Raw genomic sequence first — 27,759 nt, 5'->3', positions numbered from 1 at the left:
TCAATTGTTAATGGATACAATTAATACAGTCCAACGTTTGAGGCAAACCTGTTGAAGAACGGTTGATATGAGCGTATACTTCAAATCAGTTGTTTTTGTTTAGCTACCATGGCAAGAATATATTCTTCAACCTTCCTGGAGAAAAACCCCTGGGGCTGAATCACAGCCTCAATGAGTCATTGGCCTCGAGGATATGTAAGGAGGTGGTTTTATGTTGAAACTCATATTCAACCGTCAATCTTACGTGATTAAATGTGGATTTTCACTTCAGAAACCATATGGTAACATTGGGAATTATAATAACGCAGAGCAGATAGTCCTTTCTGTAGGGACATTTATAAGTCCAAAGCGCCATCTGGTGCCTGCGGACGCAGCAAGCAGACGTCCCACCCGAGGATCCTGTTAGTGACTTTCTGACAGAGTTAGTAATATGACACATCTACAGCGGTGGGATTTGATTTTGCAGAGATACGCCGAGCAGGAAGGCTGTGCGCGCAGCTGAGTGTGTGCGTAAAATAAAGCCCGCCTGTGCGCACCGAGGCTCTCTGTCAGGAAGCGCTCATCGCTGAACCCTGTCATACAACCCACTCTTCAGTTTCACCCGTGACTCGTAGTTAGGGCTTTAAAGCGGGATGTTGGACTGTTTACTCTGCCTTTAACCTGGTCTGATTCCCCACTGAAAGAAACGATGAGCGGTAAGACACTTAAGCTTGGCTTGCAGGGCAGTTTCATCCATAACGAGGAAATAACTATCAGACAAAGATTGTTTTTGTTAATAAGTACCAAGAAATCAGCTCTTCGTGTGTCAGAGGTAGCGCTTTAAAGGAGCAGCATGATCGGGTGCGACTTGTATTTAAGCTTATAATACTCAGACATATGCATTAGAGTGACCACTAATAAAGTATAAATCAAATCTAAAAATATTGTGATACAATCAGGCATCTTTATCCTTTCTGATAAGAATTTGGAACTTACTTTAAAAGGATGAGACAAAAGGAAATGTGTCAGTTTTACAAATAAATTATCTGGTTGGTTGATATTGTTTACACTACATTTTTTGAGAAATGTAGAAAAATAGTTATACACCCTTCTCAATGGCCAGGTAGAAAAGAAAAAGTCTACAGTATAGTAATCATGCCTTGTTATAATTTCACTGGTATTTCTGTTTAATTTTCAGTGTTAATGCAATCCAGGACTTTGAGATTAGACAAGCCTCCTTGTTATCTATCTTGCTCCATATATTCCCTATCAGATTAGGATCAGGAGTCTGAATTAGTCCCAGTTAAATGTTAATTCACTTTTAATCAGAGGAAACATGTTATATTGTTAGATTCATTAAAACTTAAACCCCAGGATAGAACGTTTTGTTTATGGGGCTAAATCAGTCTCAATTTTCAGAAATAAACATATGTGATTCATACATGCAAAGGACAAGCTCCAGGACATGCTTTTTTTGTGCTTGAGTGAATCTGTGTGTGTGTGGAGCTTGTCCTGTGCATGTATAAATCACATATGTGTATTTCTGAAAATTGAGACTGATTTAGCTCCATATTTGTTGGTTTAGCTCTAGCTGCCATAATTGTTCTAAGCCGAACCTTCCTGCCATTGCTTAGTCAGCAGGGTACCTAATGGTGGCCTAATTTCAGACTCAGTCTCCAGACACTCAACGGTCATTTGACTTAAAATCTAAAACTCAAGTTGTTACAGACAGCAGCTCCAACAGCCTAGGCATCACTGAGCATGCTGTACGGTGATAATGTGGGTTTGATTTATTAGCTACTCTCATATCATGATTTCTTGCTTTTATCTGGTCTCATCATTACAAAGGATTCATTCAAAGGAATAATTTTTCCTCAATGCTGGAACCCTTTGGTGTCCCCATGACTTCTTAAAATATATTAGAAAACACTGGAAAGTTGGTCTGCACAAAGTCTATTGTAAGAAGACGCCCTTAAATACTATCTATGTGCTTTCAATCCTATTAAGCACTTCCTTCCCAAAGAAGGAGGAGAAGAATCCGCTATTTGATTTAATTAATTTGGCCTCTAAACACAATCAGACCTTAGATAGTAGTTATTAAAACTAATTAAATCCATTTACTTTGAAGTGTAAATTATGTACTTTCTGAGTCCCTGTTATATATGACTTGCCTTTCCACTCTGTTTTAAAATTATCTTTCTTAAAATGTTCAAGTTTTTCCTTATAAATTATCTTAGCTTTCTTAAATTCTGTTCTAACCAATCACTTGACTTCTTTACCTTTCTCTATGAGTTTTTTTCTTATTAAGCAATGGCTTGAGAAACAGGAGCACCTGATTCTTTCCAAAACTTGATAGAACCACAAGCAGTGATTTTGCTCTTTTTCTAGACGAGTAACATCAGAAACTGCTCTGTTGATGCTGGATTGCATCCTTGGTCCACTGCTTCACAGTTTTTAATTGGACAATCTCTCTTTTTAAAAGTGTTGTAGATGGATACCGGCTGAAACCATTTAGATTAGAAGAAGCCAAAGGAGGGATCAAAAATGATTTATTTATATCCTTAATGAATCCATAGGTGAGACCAAGAGTTTTGTTAAAATGAGTAGGACAGGTAACATACTCATAAGAATGAGTTAGGGAAGAGCTTAGCCTGCAATAGTAAAAAATCACCTATTATAAAAACAGATTCATCAGAGGACAAAAGCTGTAATTACTCCATGAATTCACTTTTTTAGAATAGCTTCGTTTTTTTTATGTTGGCTTTGAGATGAACATAAAACACTGTGATAAATACCAGAGAGAACTCCCTGTGGAAATCATGTCAGACTGACACTAACAGCAGTTCAATCATGGGTGCATAGACTCCAGGACTTTGTCATTGTTGCTCAACCATTTGTTGATATATATGGAGACCTCGCCTCTTTAGGATTTCCCTGGTAATTCATTGTCTCTATCCAGCTGAACAGGAGTCCCAGAGCCTTTAAGCTCCAAGTCTAAATCACTGTCGCTCTTAGAAAGCCCAGTTTTGGTTAGAGCCGACACACAAGGATCCATCGTTTCAAGAAGGTGAAGGCCGTTTTCCTGGAGCTTGTCCTTGATGTTTTGAAGGGATTGGACGTTCAAACGAATCTTGTATGGTGTTGTCTTTAAATTCTTAGACATTCAGGTCATGGCAATCACAAAACAGGTTTTAACTGGAAGACAACTGGACTTTCACTCAGATTTTTGAAGACGTTTCAACACTTATCCAGGAGTCTTTGTCAATTCTGTTTGCACACATCAGAGCAAGCTGTAGCTGGAGCGCCGATGTATTTAAGCAGCACGGAGGTCCATCCTCCTAAGAGCATTCCAAGTCAGATGTTAAACAAATAGCCACCCCTTGTTCTTTCTGATGAATTTCGTTACTTAAAATTTAGATTCATTATGTAAAAGTAAATCGGAGACAGGCTAAAGGGCTGGTTATACTCCCAGAGCAGTGTGATACTTTTAATTTATGCCCGATATTAAAGCGCAGTCTGTAATATGTTATTCCACGCCACGAAGCAAAAGGGACAGTCACAAACTAGCTGTGGGTCTAGATACGGCCGAGGCAGTGAGGAGGTGTGGGCAAGTTTTTGCGACAACGGAGGGACATGAGGGCGAAAAAGAGCGGGGATCCAGGTGGAAAAGGGTCCCAGCGTTCTTGCGCACCTCGCTCTTCTAGCTGGTCCATCTTCACGAGTCGTTTTCCACAATGGCGGTCATACAAACAAAACAAGCCAGGAAGGTACCAAACAGGAAATGCGCATAGTGTAGGTGTAGATTTGACCAATCAGAGGCCGCCTGTCTGCAGCAATGTCTGCGGTCACCTACAATTTTAGAGATGCAGCAGAGAGTCTGCTGAAGAAGCGGGGCACATTTGCGTCCACTGCGACACACATGCAGACGACCTGGTTTCTGAGTATAAATCAGCCTTAAAGGGGAATGCCGTTTTTTTACATTGGGCCCTTGATTTTACGTTATTACATCATGTTTTACTCACCCATATGAGTTTTGTGTCATTTGGAGCTGTTCTGAAGATATTCGGTCAGGTTATATCCAAGTAACATCTTCCTATGGGCAACGACTAAAAGGCACAAACTAAATTGTTCATAATGTATTCTTTATGGTACGCCAACATTCATAACATGTAGGCAAATAACTGTCCCCCAGACATCCGTGGTTATATTTTTAATAGTTATATTTTTTTTAAACAAAGCGGAGTGCGTATGACGTCATCCGTGCACCGGACTAGAGTCATAACAGGCAGCCCGGGCCAGACATGGGCAATGTGGAGTCAGCAGGTCATCTCCATGTCATGTACAGTATTTAATCTACCCAGCCAATTAACCAGGTGAGTCCAATCTGCACAGGTTAATTCACGGTGAAGATTGGACTCACCTGCTTCAGTGGCTGGGTAAAACAAATACATGACATGGAGATGACTTGTTGACTCCACATTGCCCATGTCTGGCCCGGGCCACAGGCAGCTACGCTCTACCCTTTCTATTAATTCGGCTAGCTAAACAAAATTGCTCAATTCCATTTCAAGAGCAGACATCTGTGGTAGTAGCACTAGACATCTTCTAGGCATGTGAGTAAAACTAGCAGCAGTTCAGAGGACAGGATGAATGAACAGTAGCCAGCGCCTGCGGATGACGTCATACACACTCCGCTTTGTTTTTAAAAGATTTAAATATAAAAAATATAACCGCGGATGTCTGGGGGACAGTTATTCCCCTACATGTTATGAATGATAAATTATGAACATTTTAGTTTGTGCCTTCAACTCGTTTGCCCATAGGAAGACGTTACTTGGATATAACTTAATGGAATATCTTCAGAACAGCTCCAAATGACACAAAACTCATATGGGTGAGTAGAACATGATGTAGTAACGTAAAATCAAGGGCCGATTGTGAAAAAACAGTATTCCCTTTAACTAGGAGAGGTCCCCAGAATCTAGTGCTAGTTAAGGCGCCTTTAAAGCTCAGAAAAACTCTGCCCAAACAGGCCAGAGTGTTTTACAAGTTATCAATAGATCAATCTGTTGAAAACTAGTTCAGAAAGATCATTTGCATGAATTAATAATGAATTTAAATGGTTCAAACATTGACTGCTTTTATCCTAGATTTAGGTTCTACCCATTAGTCAAGGTATTTTGTTCTGGTCTTTATTTATCCGTTGAACATTCAACAGATCTTTATCTTGATAATAACTACTTGTTTTAAGTATCTGGAATTATCATAGATAGCAGGTATCACAGATTGTGAGCATTTTTGTCTTGATAGTAGTGAGCTGTGGTGATCATGTGAGGGCAAAGTCTCTTTTGGCCATTTCTGGGTAATAACAGTGCTTCCAAAGCATCCAGGAACACGCCTTAACCTGTCTGTTTGCTTTAAACCCTCCAGCTGCTAGCTTTTACTCATAGTTTTAGTAACACACTTGGAAACAGCAGAGATGTGATGGATAAATAGCCTCAATAACAACTTCTTTTGTTGTTGCCAAGGGTATCAAAAAAAAAAAAAAAAAAGTGATGTGATTCAGCTTGCAGTTCAAATCAGGGTCGATGGAGTTGGTTTTATGTTGCAGTGTGTTTAGTTCAGAAATAGTTCTCTGGATTATTTCTGGTAAATATGAGGATAACTGATAACATCGATATGTTTAAGTTGGATTAAAAAAATTGCAGCTTTTATTGAAATATTCTGTTGCTGCTTCCTGGAGTGAATGCACAGAGAAAGCTTTGGGATGTGGTCGGCTGGTTTGTTTTTAGGTGTTGAACATGAGTCACGCATTAGTTTTCATTCCTGTGCTCTGAGATAATGACCTACTGAGTCTTCACTGCCACACATGAGCACACAGGGCAAGACCTTTTGTTAGATTAACATACTCGGCCACTGATGGTTCCGGTCAGATGCTGACATGCACTCATTACTGGCTTTGATGTCAGAACAAAGATGGGCTTTCAATTATGTATTTGAGCTCTTCTTCTGTATGGCTGGTTTAATAGAAGAGCATGCAAATTCACTACTTTTAAAAGTAGTTTGTTTTTGTTGTCTTATTCCTTAACATACAGTAAGTTGCATTAAGAACAGTATTAGAAATTGTAGAAATTGTTGACATAGATTTTTTTCCCATACATTTAAGCTTAATCTCTGCATAGATTGAGCATGCTTAGGTTGGTGATATTCCAGAGGCCCAATATTTAACTACTTTTTATGTATTGCAAAACCAGTCTGGGATGTTTGAGATCATTTCCTGTTGTAGCTTCAGAAACAAGTTTCGTTCAGGCTGCAGCATCTCAGACTGGAAGAAAGGGAGAAGAGTGGTGAAAACAGCAGAGAGGATCATCGGGGCTCCTCTTCCCTCCATTAAAGACATTTCATCCCAGCGGTGCATGTCCAGAGCCCGTAACATTATCAGTGACCCCTCACACCCCCACCATGGATTATTCTCCCTGCTGCCCTCTGGGAAGAGGCTTCGCAGCATTCCATGCAGGACCAGCAGGTTCTGAAACAGCTTCTTCTCCACTGCCATCAGACTGCTGAACTGTTGAAAAACTCTAAATCATGTCACAGACTTTGCATCACACTGATAACACCAAACCAAAAATACTGCATATTTGCACCATATATATTTCATGCTCACAACGTCCATATTAATGCATTTTTTGCACAATGTTTTTTCTCCCACACTGTTTGCATTTGATCTCTGCTGCACTTTATGGAATGGAAATGTTGATTTACTGTCTGGAAAGCTGTATTAAACACAATTTCTTTTGTATACACTCTATTTATATAAAGTCACAATAAAAAGTTGTCTAAGTCTAGAGAATATGCATTCATAGAATAACCCATATTATTCCAGTCATTTCATGAGAGGATGTAGAGATGTTATTCCCACTTTATGAGCATATGTGTGCTTCCGCCCTCAGCCTGCACTGTGTTCTTATCTCATCTAGATGTCTTTCTTTTCCTCACAGATGGTTGTTTATTTTGTAATCTTAAAACTGTTAAATCCTTCTTTTAAGAAGATACCTCTGAGTATATAACAAGGATTCTAGATGGCTTATTTGAGGGGGCAAAAAAAACATTCGGGAATTCCCTGGCAGATTCCCATCTTTTTAACTCAGGGTGGAGTAAAACCTACGATCTATTGCATATGTTCATCTGAAGTCATTCCATTTTTGAAAGAGGACATGTTGATAATTGTTTTTAAGAAATCACATATTCCAAAAAGGTTTGTTTGTGTTAATAGGACATTATTTGCTAGCAATGCACTCTCACAGATATAAAGATACATAGAAGCCAGCAGACAATAACAAATTCCGGTTGACTTCCCTCGGGAATGTTTATTTAGTCTGATAGTGGACATGTGCTATGTCTGAAAGTACCACATAAAGCTGAGATAGGACTGGAAGAGAGAGACGTGTCGCAGAGTTGCAAGAATGCGTTTTAGTAAACTGATAGTAATCAGTGTAAAGAAGCGCCATCCTGAAAACATCCTTCTTAAACCATCAGATTTCTGGTCTATGTTCAGGTGATACAGACTTCCTAGAGGGCGAAGGATATCAGGAAGAGGCCAGATCCTCCCCCCAGTGGTCTGAGGAGCGCTGCGAGGAGCTGTGGGATCGTGTGGAGGGAGTGCGGCACAAACTCACCCGCATCCTCAACCCGGCAAAACTCACCCCATATCTCCGGCAGTGCAAGGTCATCGACGAGCAGGATGAGGATGAAGTGCTCAACTCCACGCAGTATCCGCTGCGCATCAGCAAGGCTGGTAGGGGAGCAATTAATCATCCCATTAGGGATCAACATCAGTCAGCAATCTCATCTGAATAAACTGTAGTTCTTTCAATAAAACTACAGAAGACACAACACCAGATTAAAGGAAGATGTTATATTTGTAAGATAAACTTCCAAGAATTATGAAACAGTGACATAAGTTGGTAATTAAAGAGACAGTAGGAGGAGTGGACGGACATAAAGGTAAAAGATTGATGCTCTAAAAGGTACCCGCATCAACACTGCCTAAAGCTGTTTCTACTGTACTTTGTGAGTCATTTCATGTCAGACATTTATGACATTCATCTTGACTAAAGGGAAGATTCCACACATCAAAGAGGCAGCATTTTTGTAGAGAAGACTAACAGAGTTGAATTGTTTTCATTTTAAGTATCAGTTGGCTCTTTTCCGTCCAGATGGGTTTTGTTCTGAGCTATCTTAAATTTCACAGGTCGTTTGCTGGACATTCTGCGTGGTCAGGGCCAGAGAGGCATTCAGGCCTTCATGGAGTCGCTGGAGTTTTACCATCCAGATCAGTACACACAGCTGACAGGAAAACCGCCGACGCAGCGATGTTCCCTCATACTGGGCAAGGAACTCTTACTTTACATCTGTACACCATTAAACTCTTTATTTATCATGGATTCATAATGGGACAATGTGCTAAAACTACAGTGAAAATGTGCCAATAGAGCAATAAGCTGTTGGAACTCATAGCTAAAGTCAAAAAGGCAGATAATGATCAACAAACTGAATTTAAAAAAAAAATGTCCTCAGGAGAATATTAAACAGTTGTATAAAAAGCACCAGAGTTGACTAGTAGTAAAAAGATTAACACATATTTTTTCCAAATATATTGAAATAAATCAGTAAAACCCCATCCTAAAAAAAAATATATGATTGATTCTAATATCTTTAGAATCTAGTTCAGTGTTTTTTAGACTGTTTTCTTCTGCCAAAGTTGGTACTTCAGTTGCATTTAGTGGCATTCATTTGAAATTTTCACATTAATTATTTGCTGGATTAATCAAAATAAGCTCTGATGCAGGGATTATAATGATAAACTGCCAATTAATAATTTATTTCAATGCACTGATTTTAGGTTTATCAGAAACATCTCTAAAGAGAGAAATAAAAAAGAAAAGAAAAACGTCCAGTAGCGCCAGTATAAATTAATTTAGATGGTAGTGCTGTTGGCTATTATGCTATGGTCTATCCACATGTAAACTCACCAAAATGCCTTAAAACTCCTGAATTTAGATTTTGAAATTATATCAAAAGAATTTGAATTATTTTCCAGTCCACGTTTGGGACAAATTTTAATTTTCTACGATAAGTGTCCAGTCTAACTGTCTTTAGCAGTAATAGCTAAAGATACGATTAAAGACAGTAGCAGTTGGTTCACTAAATACTAAATATCAAATCCACAAAGTAGAAATAACTGTTGAGATTAGATAATCAGGTGCTAATTAACATTCTTTTACAGAGATGTTATCGCTAAATTGGTCATGCTAAGTGACCATATTGAATTTTAAGGTCAAGGTTGTGGGAAACCATATTCTCTTAATTTGTTAATTTTCAGATGAAAAACACGAAACTTTCATGAATAATGTCATAGACCTAGTAACGAGAAATCCTTAAAAGTTTATTTTTTGTGAGTCTTTAACAAGTAGGGTACAGCTCTTAAAAATCTCAGTTTGTTTTCTTAGCTATGTTTGTTCTGTGTAGAATGATCCAGATTAACTCTCTAAATATGAATGATTAAAATACAGTTCAACCACTTAAAATATTGAGTCATAATCTGTGATATGACTGCGAAAGAGCATATGCTGGAAAAGATGAATATGTGAGATTAAACAACGTGTTCTAGAATTAAATGGGAGGAAATAGGACTTTTGGCAAAATAACATGTTAGTATAGATTACCTAGTAGAAAAATTTGTACTCATCAAACCTTTAATCAAATTATTGAACCGGAAATGTGTTCGCAGACGAAGAAGGTCCAGAGGGGTTGACTCAGTTTCTGCTGCTGGAGGTGCGTAAACTCAGGGAGCAGCTGAGAAACAGCCGCCTCTGTGAGCGCCGTCTGTCTCAGCGATGTCGAATGGCGGAAGACGAGCGCAGCCGAGCCGAACGCAAAGCTCAGGAGCTGCGGCATGACAAAATGCTGCTTGAAAGGTCTGTCTCCTTCTTAACAATTTTGGAAAAAGGTTAATCACTCAGTTTTTTTATGTTATATTTCCTACTGAAATCAATACTTTTTTCCTACAGAGATCATCTAATTGATGGAACATCTAAACTGAAATCTCATGTTTCCTATATGTGTGTTTAGGCTGCGTCAAGACTGGGAGTCAGCCAGCCGAGAGCTCAGTAACCTGAAAGACAGACACCTTGAACAGGCGGTGAAATACTCCAGGGCATTGGAGGAGCAGAACAAAGCCACCATTAGAGAAAGAGAGTTGCTGAGTCAGGTAGGTCCACCATGAAGAACTTCAGTAAAATTGAACAAAAAAAATGTATATCTTTAACTTGATCATTATTAAGGTTCTATATCAAACTTGTTTTCAGCTGTTTTTCAACTCTAGACTCAAGCTGTTCTTAAAGGAAGGCTGAGAAAAAAAGCGTGACCTCTTATAGCCAAAACACTTTCATTTAAAAAAGTGCTGTTTCTTCATATGTGAAAATTAGGTACTAGAGACCCACTTTTTTTCAACTTTAAGCAAAAATGACCTCTCACATCAATACACACCATTTTCAACGACAGGGAGGGACTGCAGCTCAGAGCAGGGGTCATGAGGAGTAGTCAGACATGAATAAATACATTTTAATTCAATGCATGGGCATCATTTTAATAAGGAATCATCTGTATGCATTTGTGGGTAGGACAACTTCTTATTCCACTATAGCTAGTGACATGCGCACCCAGGCGCCATTGCTATGCCTCAAGTCATGTCATCAACCTTGCTGCTCTAATGGGGATTGAGCATGGAACTGTCCTATAAAGATATTTTTTCATTCTTATTTCTTATCTGATTTTTACAAAATATGTGTATAAATAAAGCTAAGAAAATATTTGATGTTATGATTTGCACAATTTCTCAGACTGAAGACAGACACCCTATTGCCCCTTATTTGGGGCTGAGGCTGTCAGTAACAGTGGGGCAGAGAAACACTGAAATATTGAGCGTGGAAAAGAGAAGGAGGAACAGAGAGAATGAGAGGATAAAAAACAAAACTCCTTAGCCAACCTCAAATCAATGTTTGTTCACAACGGAGCAGCTAAGACATAAACACTAGAGCCCAAAAGTGAAAAATCTAGCATAGCATATATCTAAAACATGTTTTAGATTCATTTTACCCTTCAAAACCAAAATAGTGAATTGCCAACTATGAATATTGAAACCTGTTTATTAAATTTGTTATTATATTTTACCAGGTAATATTTTTTTTCTTTATATTTATATTTTTTTATATTATAATAATTCATTTCATATGGATTTCAACTATATTCCAGTCAAACTGTCTCATAAAAGTTTATAGGGGTTAAAAAAAAAACTATTTTTCATACTTTTGAAGCTTCTGCTTCTGCACCAACCCTGATTCAGTACATAGCGAGTTCTCCTGTGTTTCAAACCATTGTGAGTGAACAATGTCCTATCCCATAATATATATCAGTGGAAGGAATATAATCAAAGCATTTTTAAAAGCTCATAAAAGTTGATTAATCATATTACAGGCCCTTTGATTTATTGATTTGCTAGCTCCATTTAAATGTTTTCACATTTCATTTTATCACAACTACAAAATTTTTAAGACGTTATGCAATTTAAAGCAGTAAATATTTCTGAGGGGAAAATAAAATAGTACTTGCTTTTAAAATGGTAAAGAATGCAGCTTTTATTTGCATTCATACCTAACTAAACACCCCTGTTTAAACTTTTTTTTTTTTGCGAATTGCCCAGTTTTTAACTCAATTTGGCATTATCCTCTAACTACACCTTGGGAGCACTATCTCTGCTGAAGAAAAGCATCTCCACAATATGCCGCCACTACCATGTTCCGCAGAGGAAATTGCTAGCCTATGGGATATTTTCTACACGTTATCTGATACACCTTTATCTAAATATTTTCTTTGTCTACTGGTTTATGGACGTGTTTAAGGTACAGTTCTGGTGACTTTCTTACTGCAGAGTTGTCTTGTTGGAGATTTGCTCACCTTATCAGTGGGTCTCTTCAGTTCCTATAGACTTAACAATAAACTTTCACAATTTATCTTATATAATACTCTCCTGGCCTGTAAATTGAAGTAGATGTCTTGTTAAATATGCTGTTTCAATATGCTGTTTTAATCTATTATGACACAAAATGTGACACTGACTGAAAAACGTCACAAAAAATTGTATAACAATATATGTGAGATTGTAATTATAACACGGGGAAGTGTAAGCTGGTATGTTGGGAGCTCTGGGCAAATAAAACCTGTATGTCTTTTTATAATACATGAGGGGGCCTGCATTAAATCTGAGTATTAGACAAAGTATTTCCAGGCACCTTTGCAGCTCTGTCAACTCCTCTTCTTTGTTTGGTCCCTCAGTTATGATTTGCTTTGTCGCAAATGAATGATAATATCATTATCAAGATTCTTACTTTCAGTTAAAATCAACAATAGCAGAGTAAACACACAACTGACCAGATCCAGCCATGGTGACAGAAACTTTTTTTACTCTGCTTGTTTTTCCTGCTTCTACAAAAAGAGACGGCGTTGTGGTTTGATCAGGAAGCACTTATATTAAATTTACTATCTTTGTTATTTCTGTTGTTACTATAGAAATAAACCACAACAGAGTTATTGGTGTTGCAACAAAAATGGAACTAACAAATATCGTAACTGCATGTTTAGATTGCATATTTAGTTGCTAATTTCTCAGAGTTCTTTCTCTGCATACAGGTAGAGGAGCTGAAGTCCAGACTAGCTGAGGCAGATAAGAGACCTGACAAAGCTAACGGTCCAGAGATTAGCAGAAGCCATAGCGGTCTCTCCAATGGGATAAATGGCTCTGCTTTAGCAAAGAAGCCATCTCAGCCGTCTGATGTTCAAGATGAAAAAGGCAAGAGAATTCAGAAGGGAAACTCAGATCCCTCCCCCGGAGTCAATGTAAGTCTATGCACATAAAAAAAAGATGCATGTTGAGGTCATTTAATGTTCTAATAAGAGGGTCTCTGCTTATCTCAGGCCCTGATGGATATCCTGCAGCAGGACCGCAGAGAGGCTGCAGAACAGAGGCAGGAGCTCTGTCAAATCATCACCAGACTTCAGGGAGAGCTACAGAACGCCGAGGAGAACAGAGACAAGGTAGAGAAAAACAAATTTATCCAGGGCAACCAGATACTTCCCAGGCTTCCTATTTACTTTTTTCTTTTTTTTTTTACATTCAAAGACTGATTAAATGTAAACTTTTGATACACCTGGTCATAACAAAGTCAGAAATGTTCAGTATAAGCTTTGACAATTTCTAACAAAAATGGACATAGAATATTTTAATATAGATACACTACGGTCAAAAGTATGCCAGCATACACATATGAACTTAGGTGACATCTTAGTCTGCAAGGCCACGTTCACACAGAAGCCTGAAGTGACCCAAATCAGTTTTTTTTTTCCCGTATGCGACCTGTATCTGATTTTTTCAGTCTGAACTACACAGGTCCGATTTTTCCTGAATCCGATACGTATCTGATCTTTCAATATGCGACCTGTGTGTGAACGGTCAGGTCGCATTCATTGACCTGTACGTCATTAATACTCATCAAAGGCCACTATTCTACTTCTTGCAACGCAGAAGCAGGAAGAAAAACAACTATCGTGGCTGACGATAATGCAGAGAGCAGTCTTTATTTTCAACCATCTTGAAAAGGCTGTATTGTTAAAGCTGCAGTCTGTAAGTTTTTAAAAATCACTTTTTTGTCATATTGGCTAAAACTGTCCCTATGCCCAGACAGCAGTACATGTGATATGTAACCTGTGAAAAAAACTGCTTCAATTGGTCCCGCCTACTGCCTGTATTTCAATCTGGAAAGAATATTTCGGGACGAGTCAAAACAACCAATCACAGCCAGAGGAGCGTCTGATGGAGTGTCAATCACAGCTCACACACGCTGAATCCCGCCCCAGCCCCCACTCCCCCCCTCACCGCTTAACCTGCCGCTGCCGCCCGGCTGCTGCAGTCAGGAGGACGCGCGTGGAAGGTCACTTCTTTGATTTTATTTATTCTACTCAGGCAACTCGTAAGCCCACAGCCTGCCAAATGTTGAAAGGGAAATATTATGGCCATTACTGTTAATATGTAGTAGCAATTTTACACATCCATTGATACAATTTCACAGGGGAAAGGTATGGGGGATGGTCATTAAAGAAGGGGGAAGATTTTTAATATTTTTTAAGAAGGGGGATGCCATCCCCACTCATCAACCCTCAACTTGAGTACTGAATATAACGCTTTGATTTTTGGCTTGCTTGGACCCATCTAACATGGACACGCTTGACATTATGTCTGCCGAACAGCACGGCAACTTCCTTCCCGAAATAAATTCAGAAAAATAGGCCACAGGCTTTCAGATTCATCGGCACTAAACAACTGAGGTGTCAGTCTGCTCATCAAACAAGGTTTTAGCTGTAAAGTGTCAAATAAAAAAGTTCTTTTAAAGACATTTTTCAGTTAAAACTTACAAAATGTCAGATGTAACATCTTCATTATCCCCCAAGGTTTAGGTGTGTTTATTTGTTTTTCTTTTTTACTATTTTACAAATACAGCAACTGTTTTTCCCTAAATATGTTTTGCTGGGTTTGTGAGGACTCTTTGCAGGAACACCCTACATTAAACTCAATCATTCACCTCTTTATGGCCTTCAAGCAATGTTTCACAGATCTTTCTCCTTTACAGGAAGGAGCAAAAGAATTGGATATTTCTTGCATCATTAACACTTCAAAAGCTCCTTTCACTTGAACTCATAAATACCCAAATGCTTCAAAACTGTCCACTCTGAAAAATAAAACTTTAAACCCAAGAAAATTAACACACTGCTGGTGACTGTCCACCATTTGTCAATCTTATCTGCCGCTCTTCTTAGAATTTGTCATACTCTCACACATATCTTTGAGCCACAAACCATGGCTCGGACTTAAATCCATTCAAAAATCTCTAGAAAAACATGAATGTTTAATGACATTGTTCTGTTCATCCAAACTGGGGATCTGCTGAGCAGAAAATCACTAAAAACAGATCTGCATGATTGCAAAGATGTATCCAAAAAGTATATGAGGAAGCATATGCTGCTAAATATGCTTCATTCAATTTATCTGGTGGTCGTAAAAATCACTGTTGTCTTTTAGTGTTATAAGGGAAGAAAGTCATTTTGTAACCAGGATATAACAGAAAATACGGTAAAGATGAATCTTTATGAATACTTACTATAAAATCTCACCCAGATGATGGGAGGCCTCATATAAGTGTTACAGCAATTAGTTCCACCGTTATTTAAAACTCTAGCAATACAGATGTTCTTGCTTTAAGTACTGGAGGTAAAAGCAAACTTTTTGCAGTTGGAGGCGCTGTGTGAGGAGCTGCAACTGAAGGTCAGGACTCTCCAGCTGGACTGGGAGACGGAGCAGAAGAGGAGCGTTTCCTACTTCAACCAAATCATGGAGCTGGAGAAAGAGAGAGACCAGGTAATTTAGAGAAAACGATCCTCAGTAAGTGTTTTAAAACGGTTTGCAAGCAGGATCACATAATAATACTGCCACCACCATACTGAAAGGAAATTGGTTAACTGAAAATAGTTTGTGTCATGTATGGTGTGCTCCTTGCCGGAACCTACTTCCCCTTATTCAGACTTACATGCTGTTGTCAAAATGTTTTTAATCACTGCTTTATCAAAATAATTTAGGTCAGTCTCTTCTATTACATGGCTGGACTGTAGGGAATCAACCTTTCGTGTTTCCAATGGCTGGTTAAAGTCTGCTCATAGGAAAGCTATTGATCATTTTTTTCTAACTCTTGTTGCAACCAAATGTATGCAATTTTTGATTCATGTTTTTTTGTTCTTTGCTTTGCGGTGTAGCTTGCTTCAGCATGTTGAAAACTCTTGGGTCATTTCATAACAATGCTAAAGTCAGGCGACCCTCAGATCGCATGCATTCTGACTTTGTTTGTTTAAACAACCAGCATGGCTAGATAAAGAATTAACCCTTTCCAAGTCAGTAAATATGATCAGACATTTTAGGTGTTGCTTTTTCATTTTTATTTTTTTTTACTTCAATGAAACCAATATTTAATTCATGTAGAATATGTTGAACATTTTGAAAGGAAGCTGAACATTTTGTTTACATTACAAAAACAGGGGTGTGACTAATTTGGTGCTGTTGAAACCTCACCATTGCCCTCTTTCAGAACAGCGGAGATGAAATGTAAAGGTTGTCTCTAAAGAGTTTTACTGCTGTCTGTAGATTTTTTTTAAAGTTATAAGAATTTATCAACTGGGATGAAGACTTTAAATGTCAGGACATAGTGACTAAAGATGTTGGATAATTCCTCTATAAATAATTATCAACTTTTTAGCAACTTTGACCAAATTAAGAGAACAGGTTTTAAAATTAGATGTTGTTTCATTGTGTTTGAGACTAGCTGAACTAAATGGCCATAATAATAAAATATTTGGATTGGATAAAACACAAAGCAATTGCAATTCTACTGTTTATTGCAAACACCTGCCTTCTAGTTGTAATTTTTGGTCTATACTTGTGTTTTGTTCAGGCTTTACGCAGCCGGGACAGCCTGCAGCTTGAGTACACTGACTGCCTGCTGGATAAGAACCGCCTGCGTAAACGCATTGCAGAGCTGCAGGCCAACTTGGAGCAGCAGCAGAGAGAGCTGGAGAAGGAGCAAGAACGCTGCCGGGAGCAGATACAGCAGAGTCCCTGCCTGAACTGCGTGAGTCAACACTGAACTCGGCGTAGTGTCATTTGGTTGCTTCTGTTAGAGAGTATTTTACACATGGGTTATTCCATGCTTCTGCTCCCCAGTCCCACCTGTCTCTGTGCAGTGAGGAACAGTGCTTCGGCCCGTGCTGTGACCTTGACCTGGATCTGAGTCCTCAGCTCAGCAGAACTAATCTGGTGCTACGGAAGGTCAGTGCTGGACTCTGTCCCATTGTGATCCAGATGAACTCATAAACTTTAACGGAAGCATTAGCTCCTTAAAAGGGACATTTTCCACGTTTTGTTACTTTATAGCTAAAGGTTTTGTGTTTACTTAGGATTTAATTAATAGAACCGAAGTAGACGTCGATCCTAGAGCTGCAAAAAGCAGAGCTTCTTCCTCCAACACACCTGAAAAATTAATGGCCACGCCTCTGCTAAACCTGCTGACATACAAAGGAGGTAATTTAGCCTTTTGCTTCAGGTGCTGGAGCAGGAATACATTCAAAAGCTGCACGACATGACCAAGTTGCCCAACCCTGTTTTAGATCAGCACCATACACTGCATACACCTTAAGGTTGAAGAAAACTGAAACACAAACGTGGTATGCATTCTTATTCACCCCACTTTACTTTGACACCCTAAAATAAAATTTAACACCCAGTAAAAAGTTAAACAGCCTATGACCACATTGGTAAAAAGAGTCCGTGTATGATTATCTTTATGAATCCAGCTTTTCTTTGAAGGCCAGAGGGAGAGGAAAGAAGCAGAATAAACTAATGAAACAATATCCCAGCTTTGACAATCTCAGGGAATATTCAATAAGATATAAATGGAAAGAGTATGACAGAGACTATGTTCTACCAAGACATATGAATTCACCTGAACTCAAAGGGTAGAAGAGTGCTTATCAGAGAAGCAAACAGATGGCCTATGGTAACTCTAAAGCAGGGGTGACCAGCGTTGGGAAATTCTGGAAGAAAGTCCTTCAGATGCTATAAAAGCCTGGAGGCTGGGGGCAAAGGTTAAACTTCCAACAAGAGCTGCAGTGGAATCAGTCAGATCGAACGATATTAATGAATTTAAAGGGCCTAGTCAAAGTCCAGACCTAAATTAAAATGGGAATCTGTGGCAAGACTTAAAAGCTATGCTATTAGCAACATATCCTAAACACGTTGTTGCTTAAAATTTATCAAATGTGGGTTCCAATGCCCATTTGTGAAGAAGAAATGCATATGTGTATGTTATAACTAAACTTAAGCATTAATGTTTATGAAGCTCTATCATATTAAATCCCAATGAAAGTCATTATAATGCATGTTGCTACATTAAAAAATGTAAATGGGGTGAAGTTGCATGGAGATCTTTTGAAAGAAATTGCATAAAATCGAAAATTAGAAATGTGTGTATGTTTATGTCAATAACACTAAAACCTTAGCTTACCCTCCCTCAGTTTTTATAATTATTGCTGCTTGGTTATAATACACATGTAGGTATCTGGTGCTACTGTCAGTAATCTGTGCTGTATGTTTTATTAATCTATGTTGATTTAGAATGCAATGCTTTTCCTCGTATCGTGAGACAGGATTTGTATGACTCACATTGCCCTATCCTGCTCAGACACCTTTACTTCCTTCTGTCAGTTTATTATGCAAGGAATGTATTTCATTGAGTTAGATTGAGTCTTGTTGTTGCCTGGTGTAAAACCATCTTATGTAACTATCAGCAAGTTTCTACATGTCCAACCAAATCCTACTTCCCAGAAGTGATGCAATGTCTTATGTTTTGTTTGTTGCAGGCGCCCCCTAGTGGACAAAGCACTGAGAACTCTGAGGGTTAGCAGACTGAACTGAAAGATGGTTTTTCAATGAAAAATACTTTTATACTTTTTTTTTTTTTTATATAAAGAAGCTTATAATTTTATTTTCTCTATTCATTTAGATTCCGTTTACAACTCAGAGGAGAACCTGGTGTGCTCGGTGAGTTTTTCAAAATATGTTCGACCCCAGTATGATCGTTGAGCAGGAATCACCATTTTAACATTTGCTTTGGTTTCCTCAGTTAAAAGATAACGAAAAGCAAATAAATCGTCTATCCACGTTCGCCTTTCCTCCATGCATGAACTCCATCAACAGACGGTTTAACTCAGAGTGAGTTTAACCCTCCACTTTGACCTTTTTAGCTGTATTTTACAGTTGTTTTAACCACGTTGTCATTTCTCTGTTTCTATGAAGCTTTGATTTGGAGTCTTGGGGCAGTGATGATAATGATATTATTCCAGGTATGTTTACAACAGTTTGGCTTGAAGCTTGACAGCTTTTATTTGGGGATGATTAACCACACTTAAAAAATGCTGCCTTTTTTTTTTTCCTTTAGGGGAACAGAGTGAACCTTCGCTGTCAGACTCCTGGACCTCTTTGCATTCTCATCTCTTCCCCCCTGATTTGGTCAACCCATCCAGCCCTATTGTTTCCAGGTACCACCTCAACACAAATCACCGTAATGGGGAAAGAAAGCTAAAGTTTGATGCAAAATGGGGAATTAAGAATACAGCTAAACAATCTCTAAATAATTTTGATAATTTTTCTCATTTCGAAACATTATAACTGCAATCTACCCCATTCGTTCTAACCTGCTTCCCCTTTAAGGCTAAAGAAAAAAAATCTGCACAGCACCATAAAAGCACCATCATAGTGTTTTTCTTGTAGAACAAGACGTTCATTTTTTTGGTTAACTGTGTCCCTTGATGGCCAAGCGTCTCATTTAAAAAATATTGCACCAAAAATACAACAAACAAAAAAAAGCATGCAGCAAATGAAAATCTGTTTATAATACCATGCACACTCACTAAACCTAGAGATACACCTTTAGAAATCACAGCTGTACCTTAAAGAATTCATCCAAGGCTCCACCTCATGTTTGGCCCTCTACACGCTCACATTCACATCCAGCTGATCAATGTTATTTAAAGGTTACCCATGGCAACCGCAGGAAAGAAAGCAAAAATAACTAATCATAGTTTAACCAAAGTAGGAATGGATGTGTTGGTGAATATCAGATAAATATGTTTGATGGCCACAATGGTGGGTAATAAGAAACCCAGAGCAGTTAAGAGCTGCTATTAATTTACCTAACAAAAAAAAGGCAAACATCTCCATACATATGGAGGATGACAAGTGCTACAATTTAACAAATGAAGACTTTATAAGATAATTTTTCCATATGTGTCATTTACTTATTAAAACTGAAAATAAATACAGAATTTATTTAATCGATAGATAGTTAATTGTATGGGTATATTAAATATAGTGATTATATACGTACTATAGATAATATAGCTGTTTCATGATATCATAAATTAAATCATTTTCCTGCAGTGAATCACACCAGGAATAATTTAAACTGTCACACTTCCATCAAAGTTGAGGAGGCGGGACTCCTTGGAAAACTTGACACATGGTTGGCTGTACCTCACTGAGCAAGATACACAAAAATTCTTCCTGGTTTTTATTCAGAAGTTAAGATTATCACTGGAAAAGGTGGAAATAACTTCAAAAACATGTTGCTTTTTTTTTTACAGCAAATTATTATTTGAGGAAATCCAGCCTCTGTATTTCTGTTTTGTTTGAAATATATCTTATAAGCTTACGAGAGAGCTAACTGTGGTCTAGGGTGGTGAGAGCAACCAGAGACTTCAGCAGAATCAAAGTTAGACCCGCCCACTGAGTAAAGTCTGCTCATGTTTTCTCTCTAACTTTTTAACAAACTATGGATCTAGAGGCTGGAATCGCTGACATAATGTGCTGTAGATAAATGGCAACACATTTTAGAAATTATTTACACATGAAATGTGTAAATAATAATGCAAAAGTGTTGATATAGAGTAAGAGAAAACCAGAAGTTGTCTTATCGTGCTCTGAGAGAAACAGCCAATCAGACGTCTTGGTTTCTATGGAGTCTCGCCTCTTTGACTTTGATGGGTGTGTGACAGTTTAAATGAAGTGCCTCAGTGCAGGAAAATTATATTATCTATTAAATAATTATATTTATCTCTTAAAATAAACAAAATATTTAACTAAAGCCCAATTAATTTTAAAAAATGAGTTACAGACAAATAATTGGGCAAAAAAAAAAAGTCAACTCATTTGGATATACCGGCACATTCTTAATCTTGGATCTTTAAGAGGATGTCTGTGGCATAAGGCTTTGCCCTTTTCCACGGACTTTATATATAAACCCTAACCCGCTTTTTCTCTCCAAGGTCCTCTACCAGAGGCCTGGGAGCTTGAGGGTTCTGCAGTATCTCTGCTGTTCTTACAGTAGAACTGCACTCTTCTGGACCAAGGCGTCTGATGTATTTGCAGAGATCTGCTTTAACCACTCCTTCAGTGTGGGGTCACTTCCCTGAGGGCTTAAATGACATGGGGCACCACTGATGCCTTGACCTTCCAGTTTTTTCTCCAGCTCTTCTCTGAGCCCCTGATATTTCTCTAGTTTCTCATGTTCCTTTTTCATCATGTTGCCGTCACTTGGTATTGCTATGTCAACCACAGTGGCTTTCCTTTGCTTTTTGTCCACCCCCACAATGTCCGGTTGGTTTGCCATTACCATTCGGTCCGTCTGTATCTGGAAGTTCCACAGGATCTTGGCTTGATCATTCTCTACCATCTTTGGAGGTGTTTCCCACTTTGACCTTGGGGTTTCCAGCCCATACTCTGCACAGATGTTCCTGTATACTATTCCAGCCACTTGGTTATGGCGCTCCATGTAAGCTTTCCCTGCGGTTCTGTGCTGGATTGTCTCAGGGGGCTTTTTGCACAGTCTGCACCTGGGGTCTTGTCTGATGTGGTAGATCTGGGCCTCGATTGCTCTGGTGCTCAGGGCCTGCTGCTGTTCAGCCACGATGAGTGCCTCTGTGCTTTCCTATAGTCTGACTTTGTCTAGTCATCTGTAGGATTACCTGATATCTACCACTTCGGTTATGTTTCGGGGGTACATCCCATGTAAGAGCTTATCCTCCCATGACGGAACCTCTAACACTCCACGCCTGGGAGTTTGAGCTGTGAACATGCTGTGAACATGGACCTTGTTCTTTTTACCACCTGTGATGGACAGGGATGGCGTAGGTCAGTCTATTCAGCACTAGACCTCATTAAGATCATATATCCCAGAGATGCACTAGCTAGTCTGATCAGCTCATTAGTCATTTATCATAATGGGCCTGGAAACCTTATTGATCCTTGAAAAAACATTTCCTGCTAATTCTCCCATTTTCAGCATCATTAGAGCCATTGCATCCATTGTTCACCATTACATAGCAGTGTCATAATGATGCTTAAACATTTAAAGCAGAATGTCTCACACTTTTTTCACATTTATATCCTCATCTGTTGTACGAGTCGTACTGTTAAACATTTAAATATGCAGAATATGATTCAGGATTTAAGTTGGCTTATGTTCCTCTTTTTATGTGTGACGGGTCCTCATTTCTAATTACGCCTCAGACTGCATGATAACATCATGATGCTATTTCAGATCTACGACAAAAGTTTTACATGAAATTATTTAACGTCTAAGAAGAATTATGGTGCAATTTGGCTTCGGTTTCAATGCTCACTAACTGTATCATCATTTCACCTGCCCAAAATGTGTGTACTGTATAAATATTAGTCACAGTCACACCATCTTTGTTTATCATAGGCGACAACATTTGATTGGAAAGTGGTGTTTGCTGTTTTCAGGTCCTGTTATGTGCATAACAAATATTATCATTTACTGAAATTAACGTAATGATTAAAACAAGATTTTTAAAAATATTTCCGTTAACTGGAATAAGAACAAAAAAAATCGACCTTGAAATAAAAATTGTAAGTGCAATGAGTTTACAAAACTAATTAAAACAAACAAAATTCTGAGAGAGAATGTGGGTATTTTATGTGTGTGTCTTCATCACAATGCATTAATATAAGGTCAGTTGCTGTTGTCATAATGGGCTTTAAAGATCTGACCCACATGCAGAGAACCACTCAGAGACCAAGGGTAAAAGTTTAACACGTTTATTGTAGGTTTGCAAACACTGATGGAAATTGAAACTCAGTGGGGAAACAATGCTGGGACTCAGCGGACTGGTGAACCGGAACCGGAAACTGTGAAAGGGAGATCACAATGATCAGTTAAGGGACAGTAGGAAAATTGACTTGAATAATGCTGGAGAGGCACTCACTTTTGGGGGGCTCTTGGTTGATCCTTGGATCCAATTTATGGGGGTTTAAGCCAGAGAAGAGGGAACTTGTTGGAGAACGGACAGGCAGACATACGTTGGACCCAGAGGAGTAAAGGAGCAGACTGTCACTTGGTTTTCCTGGAGTGGACTTGAACGGATCATGTGGAGGTTTTCCCCTCGCTGAGACTCAGTAAATCCTTCCAGGGGTAGAAGGTCCAGGCTTATCCAGTAACACAGGAAGTCTTCCTGCCGAAGAACAAAGACAAAAAACAAGTTCAAACTCAGAGAAAACAATGCTAAGGTTAGACTTTGCTAATCTCAGTTTGGCTAGAGTAACCAATACTGGCAAACATTCTGGCGTCGAGGTGGTGACAACCCACTGCTCAAGTACTCCTCTGGTAATGACCCAACGACCAGCAGGTGTGCAGGGAGGCCCAATGAGGACAGGGCACCGTCTGGTGGTGGAGAGAGAAAAACACACACAAAAAAAAAAAACCAATGCAAACTAGGGGTGTGGGAAATAATCGTTTTGACGATATATCGTGATATTCGGCTGCCCAATATAATATCGATATTTCACTTCTTAGTATCGATTTTCAACAAAAAAAAAATGGTTACATAAAACAGTGATGGGAAAATGGGCTACCTCTGCACCACCACTCTGGCAGAAAGCGCTGTGGAGCCCTTTAACTGTGCGTGCAGCACCAAATCTGTATTTGAGGCAGTCACAGTGGAAGAAAACCCCAAACAACATGGATAATAATACCTAATCAATATTTTCTGATGAAAATATACAGCCCTTGCTGTTTTATCTCATCATTTGATTTTGATAGCTGGGGAAAATATGGCAATATATAGTGATACTGCAATATCATGATAATATCGTATCGTGACCCAAGTATCACGACATGTATCGAATCGCAACACTCATGCCAATACTCACCTCTAATGCAAACCGGAATCCTAACAGCTGTTTCCTCAGTCAGGTCATTTGTGTTCCTGCAGCAGTCTGTCCTTTTTATTAGTCATTCATTCATTTTTTTATTTTTTTTATCTATTCATTTTATTTTTAGTCTTCCCCTCCAGTATGTAAGTCATGTTACGTAAAAGACTGAACCTATAACGGAAACTAAGATAAAATAAACTGATCTAAACTAACCAATACTAAAAGCAAATTAAACCTAGAATAATAATAATAAAATAATAAGAATTGAAAATCGTAAGTAAAAACTGAATAAAAATCAAAACTATGAACATTTTACAACTTTTTAATCTATGGTGTGTATGCAAGTTTTTAAAATAAACCTCATATTTTTAGAGTTTACAGCTAACCTCAGCTGCTCCTTCAGAGTTACCATTGATCTTTCTCTTCATTCCCTGATTTTTCCACAAAGGAATAATCCACATTAACTGTATTTTTTTTGGACTAACAGATTATATTTGGGTTTTGTTCTTCTTCTCAGGAAGCCAGCCTCACCCTGCTCTCTACCTTCAAGCCCGTCCTCCTCACCAAAGCTGGGAAGAGCCAGTCTGGCTGATGACATCACCATAGTTGGTGGAAATCGAACAGGGATATTCGTCAGCCATGTGAAAGCAGGCTCTCTGGCTGAAAAGTGTGGACTGAAGGAGGGCTGTAAGCTGCTAGAGGTTGGTTTCTGCTAATTGCATGAAGACTTTTCAGACAAACACTTTAATACTCAAGTCACTGCAGCTTCTGTCTGGAGCTGTAGGTGAAGCTGAGACTTTCTTACCTGCGTTTGTCTTAACGTTGTTCAGTTGGATGGGGTTCTGTTTGGCGGAGGAAGTGTGCAGCTGGTTCAGTGCACTGCTGAGGTGGCCCACTTTTCTCTGCAGTGGTGGACCGAACCCTCGATGCTCAAACACCAGAGTAACCTAGAAGGTAAATCTGCAGGTTTGACTCTTTTCAAGGACCTAACAGCTCTAAAAAAAATTGTTCCAGACTGCAGATATGCCTGCAGGGATCTTATGTGGAATATTCCTCCATTCTCCTCTTGTTCATTCTCCTGTGTCCTGCTTTCAGCCTACTATAAGCTCTGCTCAGAGATCTCCTCACCCTCCTTTGTGGGCGCGGACTCCTTCTATGCACGTGTCAATCTCAACATGGAGCCTCATGGTGACCCGCCAACTATGGGTGTTTTTTGCGATGACATCATACACGTCACTGACACAAGGCACAATGGGAAATACCAGTGGCGCTGTTCCCTGGTGGACCACGACACGGCCGTAACCCTGCAGACTGGAACCATTCCCAACTACAACAGGTTGGAGAGAAACGAAGGAATCAACTGCTTTATTAGTAGTGATGTTTTAGGAAGATGCAGCGTTAGTGGATTGGAATCAAACTAGAGAATTTTCACTGCCTTTAACATGCAGGACTACTCTTTTCCAGGGCACAGCAGTTATTGCTGATAAAGCTACGTAAAATGTCACTGGAGCAAAAGAACCTCAAGAAGAGGATGGTGGGTTTGTTCCCGTGAAACATGCTCAGTTTGATTTATGGTTATAACTTAAAATGTAACTGACCCTCTGAACGGCCAACTCTAAATGCTGTATTACTGGGCTTCATTTCTGTAGTTTTTAAAGAAAACACCAGACCGCATTCGACTGGTCAAGGCGGTGGATCCCAGCTCTCGGGGAAGCGATTCCACAAAGCAGGTTTTTTACACGCTTAGCAAACGTAAGCTCGTCCTCCAAATGTGCAGCAATCCGTTTTTATTCATCTATAGCACATTATTCTTATAGATATTTCCTCCCCTCCGCAGGTCATGACGACCATTTGATCCCATACAGTCTGATGCAGCCGGTGAAGGTTCAGACTAAGCGGCCGGTCATCTTCTCACCTTCTCTTCTGTCCAGAAGGCTCATCGAGAGGCTGCTGCAGCCGGCGGAGTCTGGTTTGAACTTTAACACATGTCTGCCCGGTGAGGATGATAAAAAATGTGTCAAGAAGAAAATAATTCTGAGGTGGAAAGAAAATGATTAACGATTTTCACTTTTTTATAATGAAGAAGTTAAAACATCTTTATACACTTAAAGAGTAAAGCTTCTGTTTATTCTGATTCTTTAGAGCAGTGGTCCTCATTTAATTTCCCATTTGAGATCAATAAAGTATTTTCAAAATGATTTTTTTGAACTCAATATTTTTTTTAATCCAAGACTGATAGAGAAACAAAGCAAGGACTCCCTTTTGTACATGCATACAGACAGATATATATATATGTAATATATTACATTTTCCAATAAATAAGGCTTAGTATTATGTTAAACCTGCCTTATGGCTGTACATGTTTAATAAGATTACACAATTAATACATTACTTTTTACTTAGTGTTGCTGAGAACAACCTGCTTGTTATTTTGCATTAAGTGCAGAACTAATAACTCAAACATTTTTGCAAATATAAAGTGTGTGAAGTTATGGATGGGGTAACCTTATGCATAGAGGTTCAGAGGAAACTAGTGTGCCCACTCAGTGGAAGCATTTCTGAGTGAATTACATTATTTTATGTCTCTGTTTATCAATTAGCTAGATGGTGGAATCATATCTTTTAAATAAAAAGAAAATGTGAAAAAAAAATGTTGGAAATATCTCGCATTATGCAGTACCGTCACAGAGCCACTAGGGGTCATGAAGACCTCTGCTATAAAGCATCATGTGGATGTAAAGTTTGACCAACATCTCATTCTGTTTCCTATTTTTAGAGCCTATTCACGCTTCAGAACAAAAGGACAAAAAGATATTTTTGCTGGATTCCTGTCGTCCAGAGCAGAATCTGGGAATACGGCTGGAATCAATACAGGATGTGATCAGTCAGGTAAAAACAACTTGGTGTTCTTTTGTTCTGCGTGGCACAAAAGCAGAACCCAAACACATTGTTGAAGGCATGTTGTCATCCCATTCTTTCCCCTTTATCTCCACCAGGACAGGCATTGTCTGTTAGAGCTGGGGCTGCCCAGCGTTGAGGGTCTGCTGAGGCAGGGGATTTACCCCATTGTCATCCACATTCGCCCTAAAAACAAAAAGCACAAGAAGCTACGGTAGATTTACTCGTTCTCCCAGGTTGAAGCTAGAATAATGTTACTTTTAAAGAGCACCATTTTTACTGAGATATGTTGGTGTGATTTTAAACAGGAAGTTTTTTCCGAGGTGTGGAGAGGACAACATAATGGAGGAGGTGTGCCAGGCCGAGGAGCTGCAGCTGGAAACCCTGCCTCTTCTTTACTACACTGTGGAGCCAAACACCTGGAGCTGCACCGAGGAGCTGCTGGAAGCCTTACGCAATGCAATCCAAGGGCAGCAGAGGGCAGTAGCATGGATTGAACTTGACCGGCTGCATTAGATAGATACACAAACTAGATTATGATGGTAGAGGAGAAGGTACTAAACCTAACCTTGGTCTTTATAGTGGCTATGACGTTAAGTATTTGTGCAAAGAACATTTTGAATTTCAGTAGAACAAGATCAGCCTTTTAAGCATGTTGATGTTAACTATTTCCTTCCTACTCCTAATGTGCATGCTATTGTTGCTGCAAATAAGTCTGCGGGAAATTCTTCAATTTGCAGCATGTCTTTACATTCAGGCTTCTCACTAAATGAAAAGTTTTATTATATTTTTAAAAGCTGTGCATTTTAAATAAGGCATATTGTTATAAAAAAAATGGTTAGTATTGTACAGCAACCAAATATATATCCTACTTTCTGGACTACTGTGAATTCTTTTTTATGATATTTTTAAAGGCCATGCACATTTCTTGACAT

General features: G+C 38.9%; 1 protein-coding gene across 1 annotated transcript; it reads left to right on the top strand.

Annotated features, from left to right (window-relative positions):
• Positions 1–436: 436 nt before the first annotated feature.
• On the top strand, positions 437–27,759 carry zmp:0000000896 (caspase recruitment domain-containing protein 10). Its single transcript, XM_038273804.1, has 24 exons — positions 437–695; positions 7,538–7,777; positions 8,234–8,371; positions 9,773–9,959; positions 10,114–10,252; positions 12,730–12,936; positions 13,015–13,134; positions 15,383–15,508; positions 16,593–16,769; positions 16,862–16,966; positions 18,556–18,592; positions 18,699–18,736; positions 18,819–18,907; positions 18,992–19,038; positions 19,134–19,233; positions 24,444–24,627; positions 24,757–24,880; positions 25,022–25,262; positions 25,391–25,460; positions 25,576–25,678; positions 25,764–25,922; positions 26,703–26,815; positions 26,923–27,038; positions 27,133–27,759. The coding sequence occupies exons 1-24, from the start codon at positions 689–691 to the stop codon at positions 27,338–27,340; spliced, it is 3,075 nt and encodes a 1,024-aa protein (XP_038129732.1). The 5' UTR covers positions 437–688; the 3' UTR covers positions 27,341–27,759.

The sequence above is a fragment of the Cyprinodon tularosa genome, unplaced genomic scaffold, assembly GCF_016077235.1.
Source record: "Cyprinodon tularosa strain WSP-4 unplaced genomic scaffold, ASM1607723v1 ctg89, whole genome shotgun sequence".
NCBI lineage: Eukaryota > Metazoa > Chordata > Actinopteri > Cyprinodontiformes > Cyprinodontidae > Cyprinodon > Cyprinodon tularosa.
Note: the sequence above shows the minus strand (reverse complement) of the source record. Positions and strands in the feature narration are given on the sequence as shown.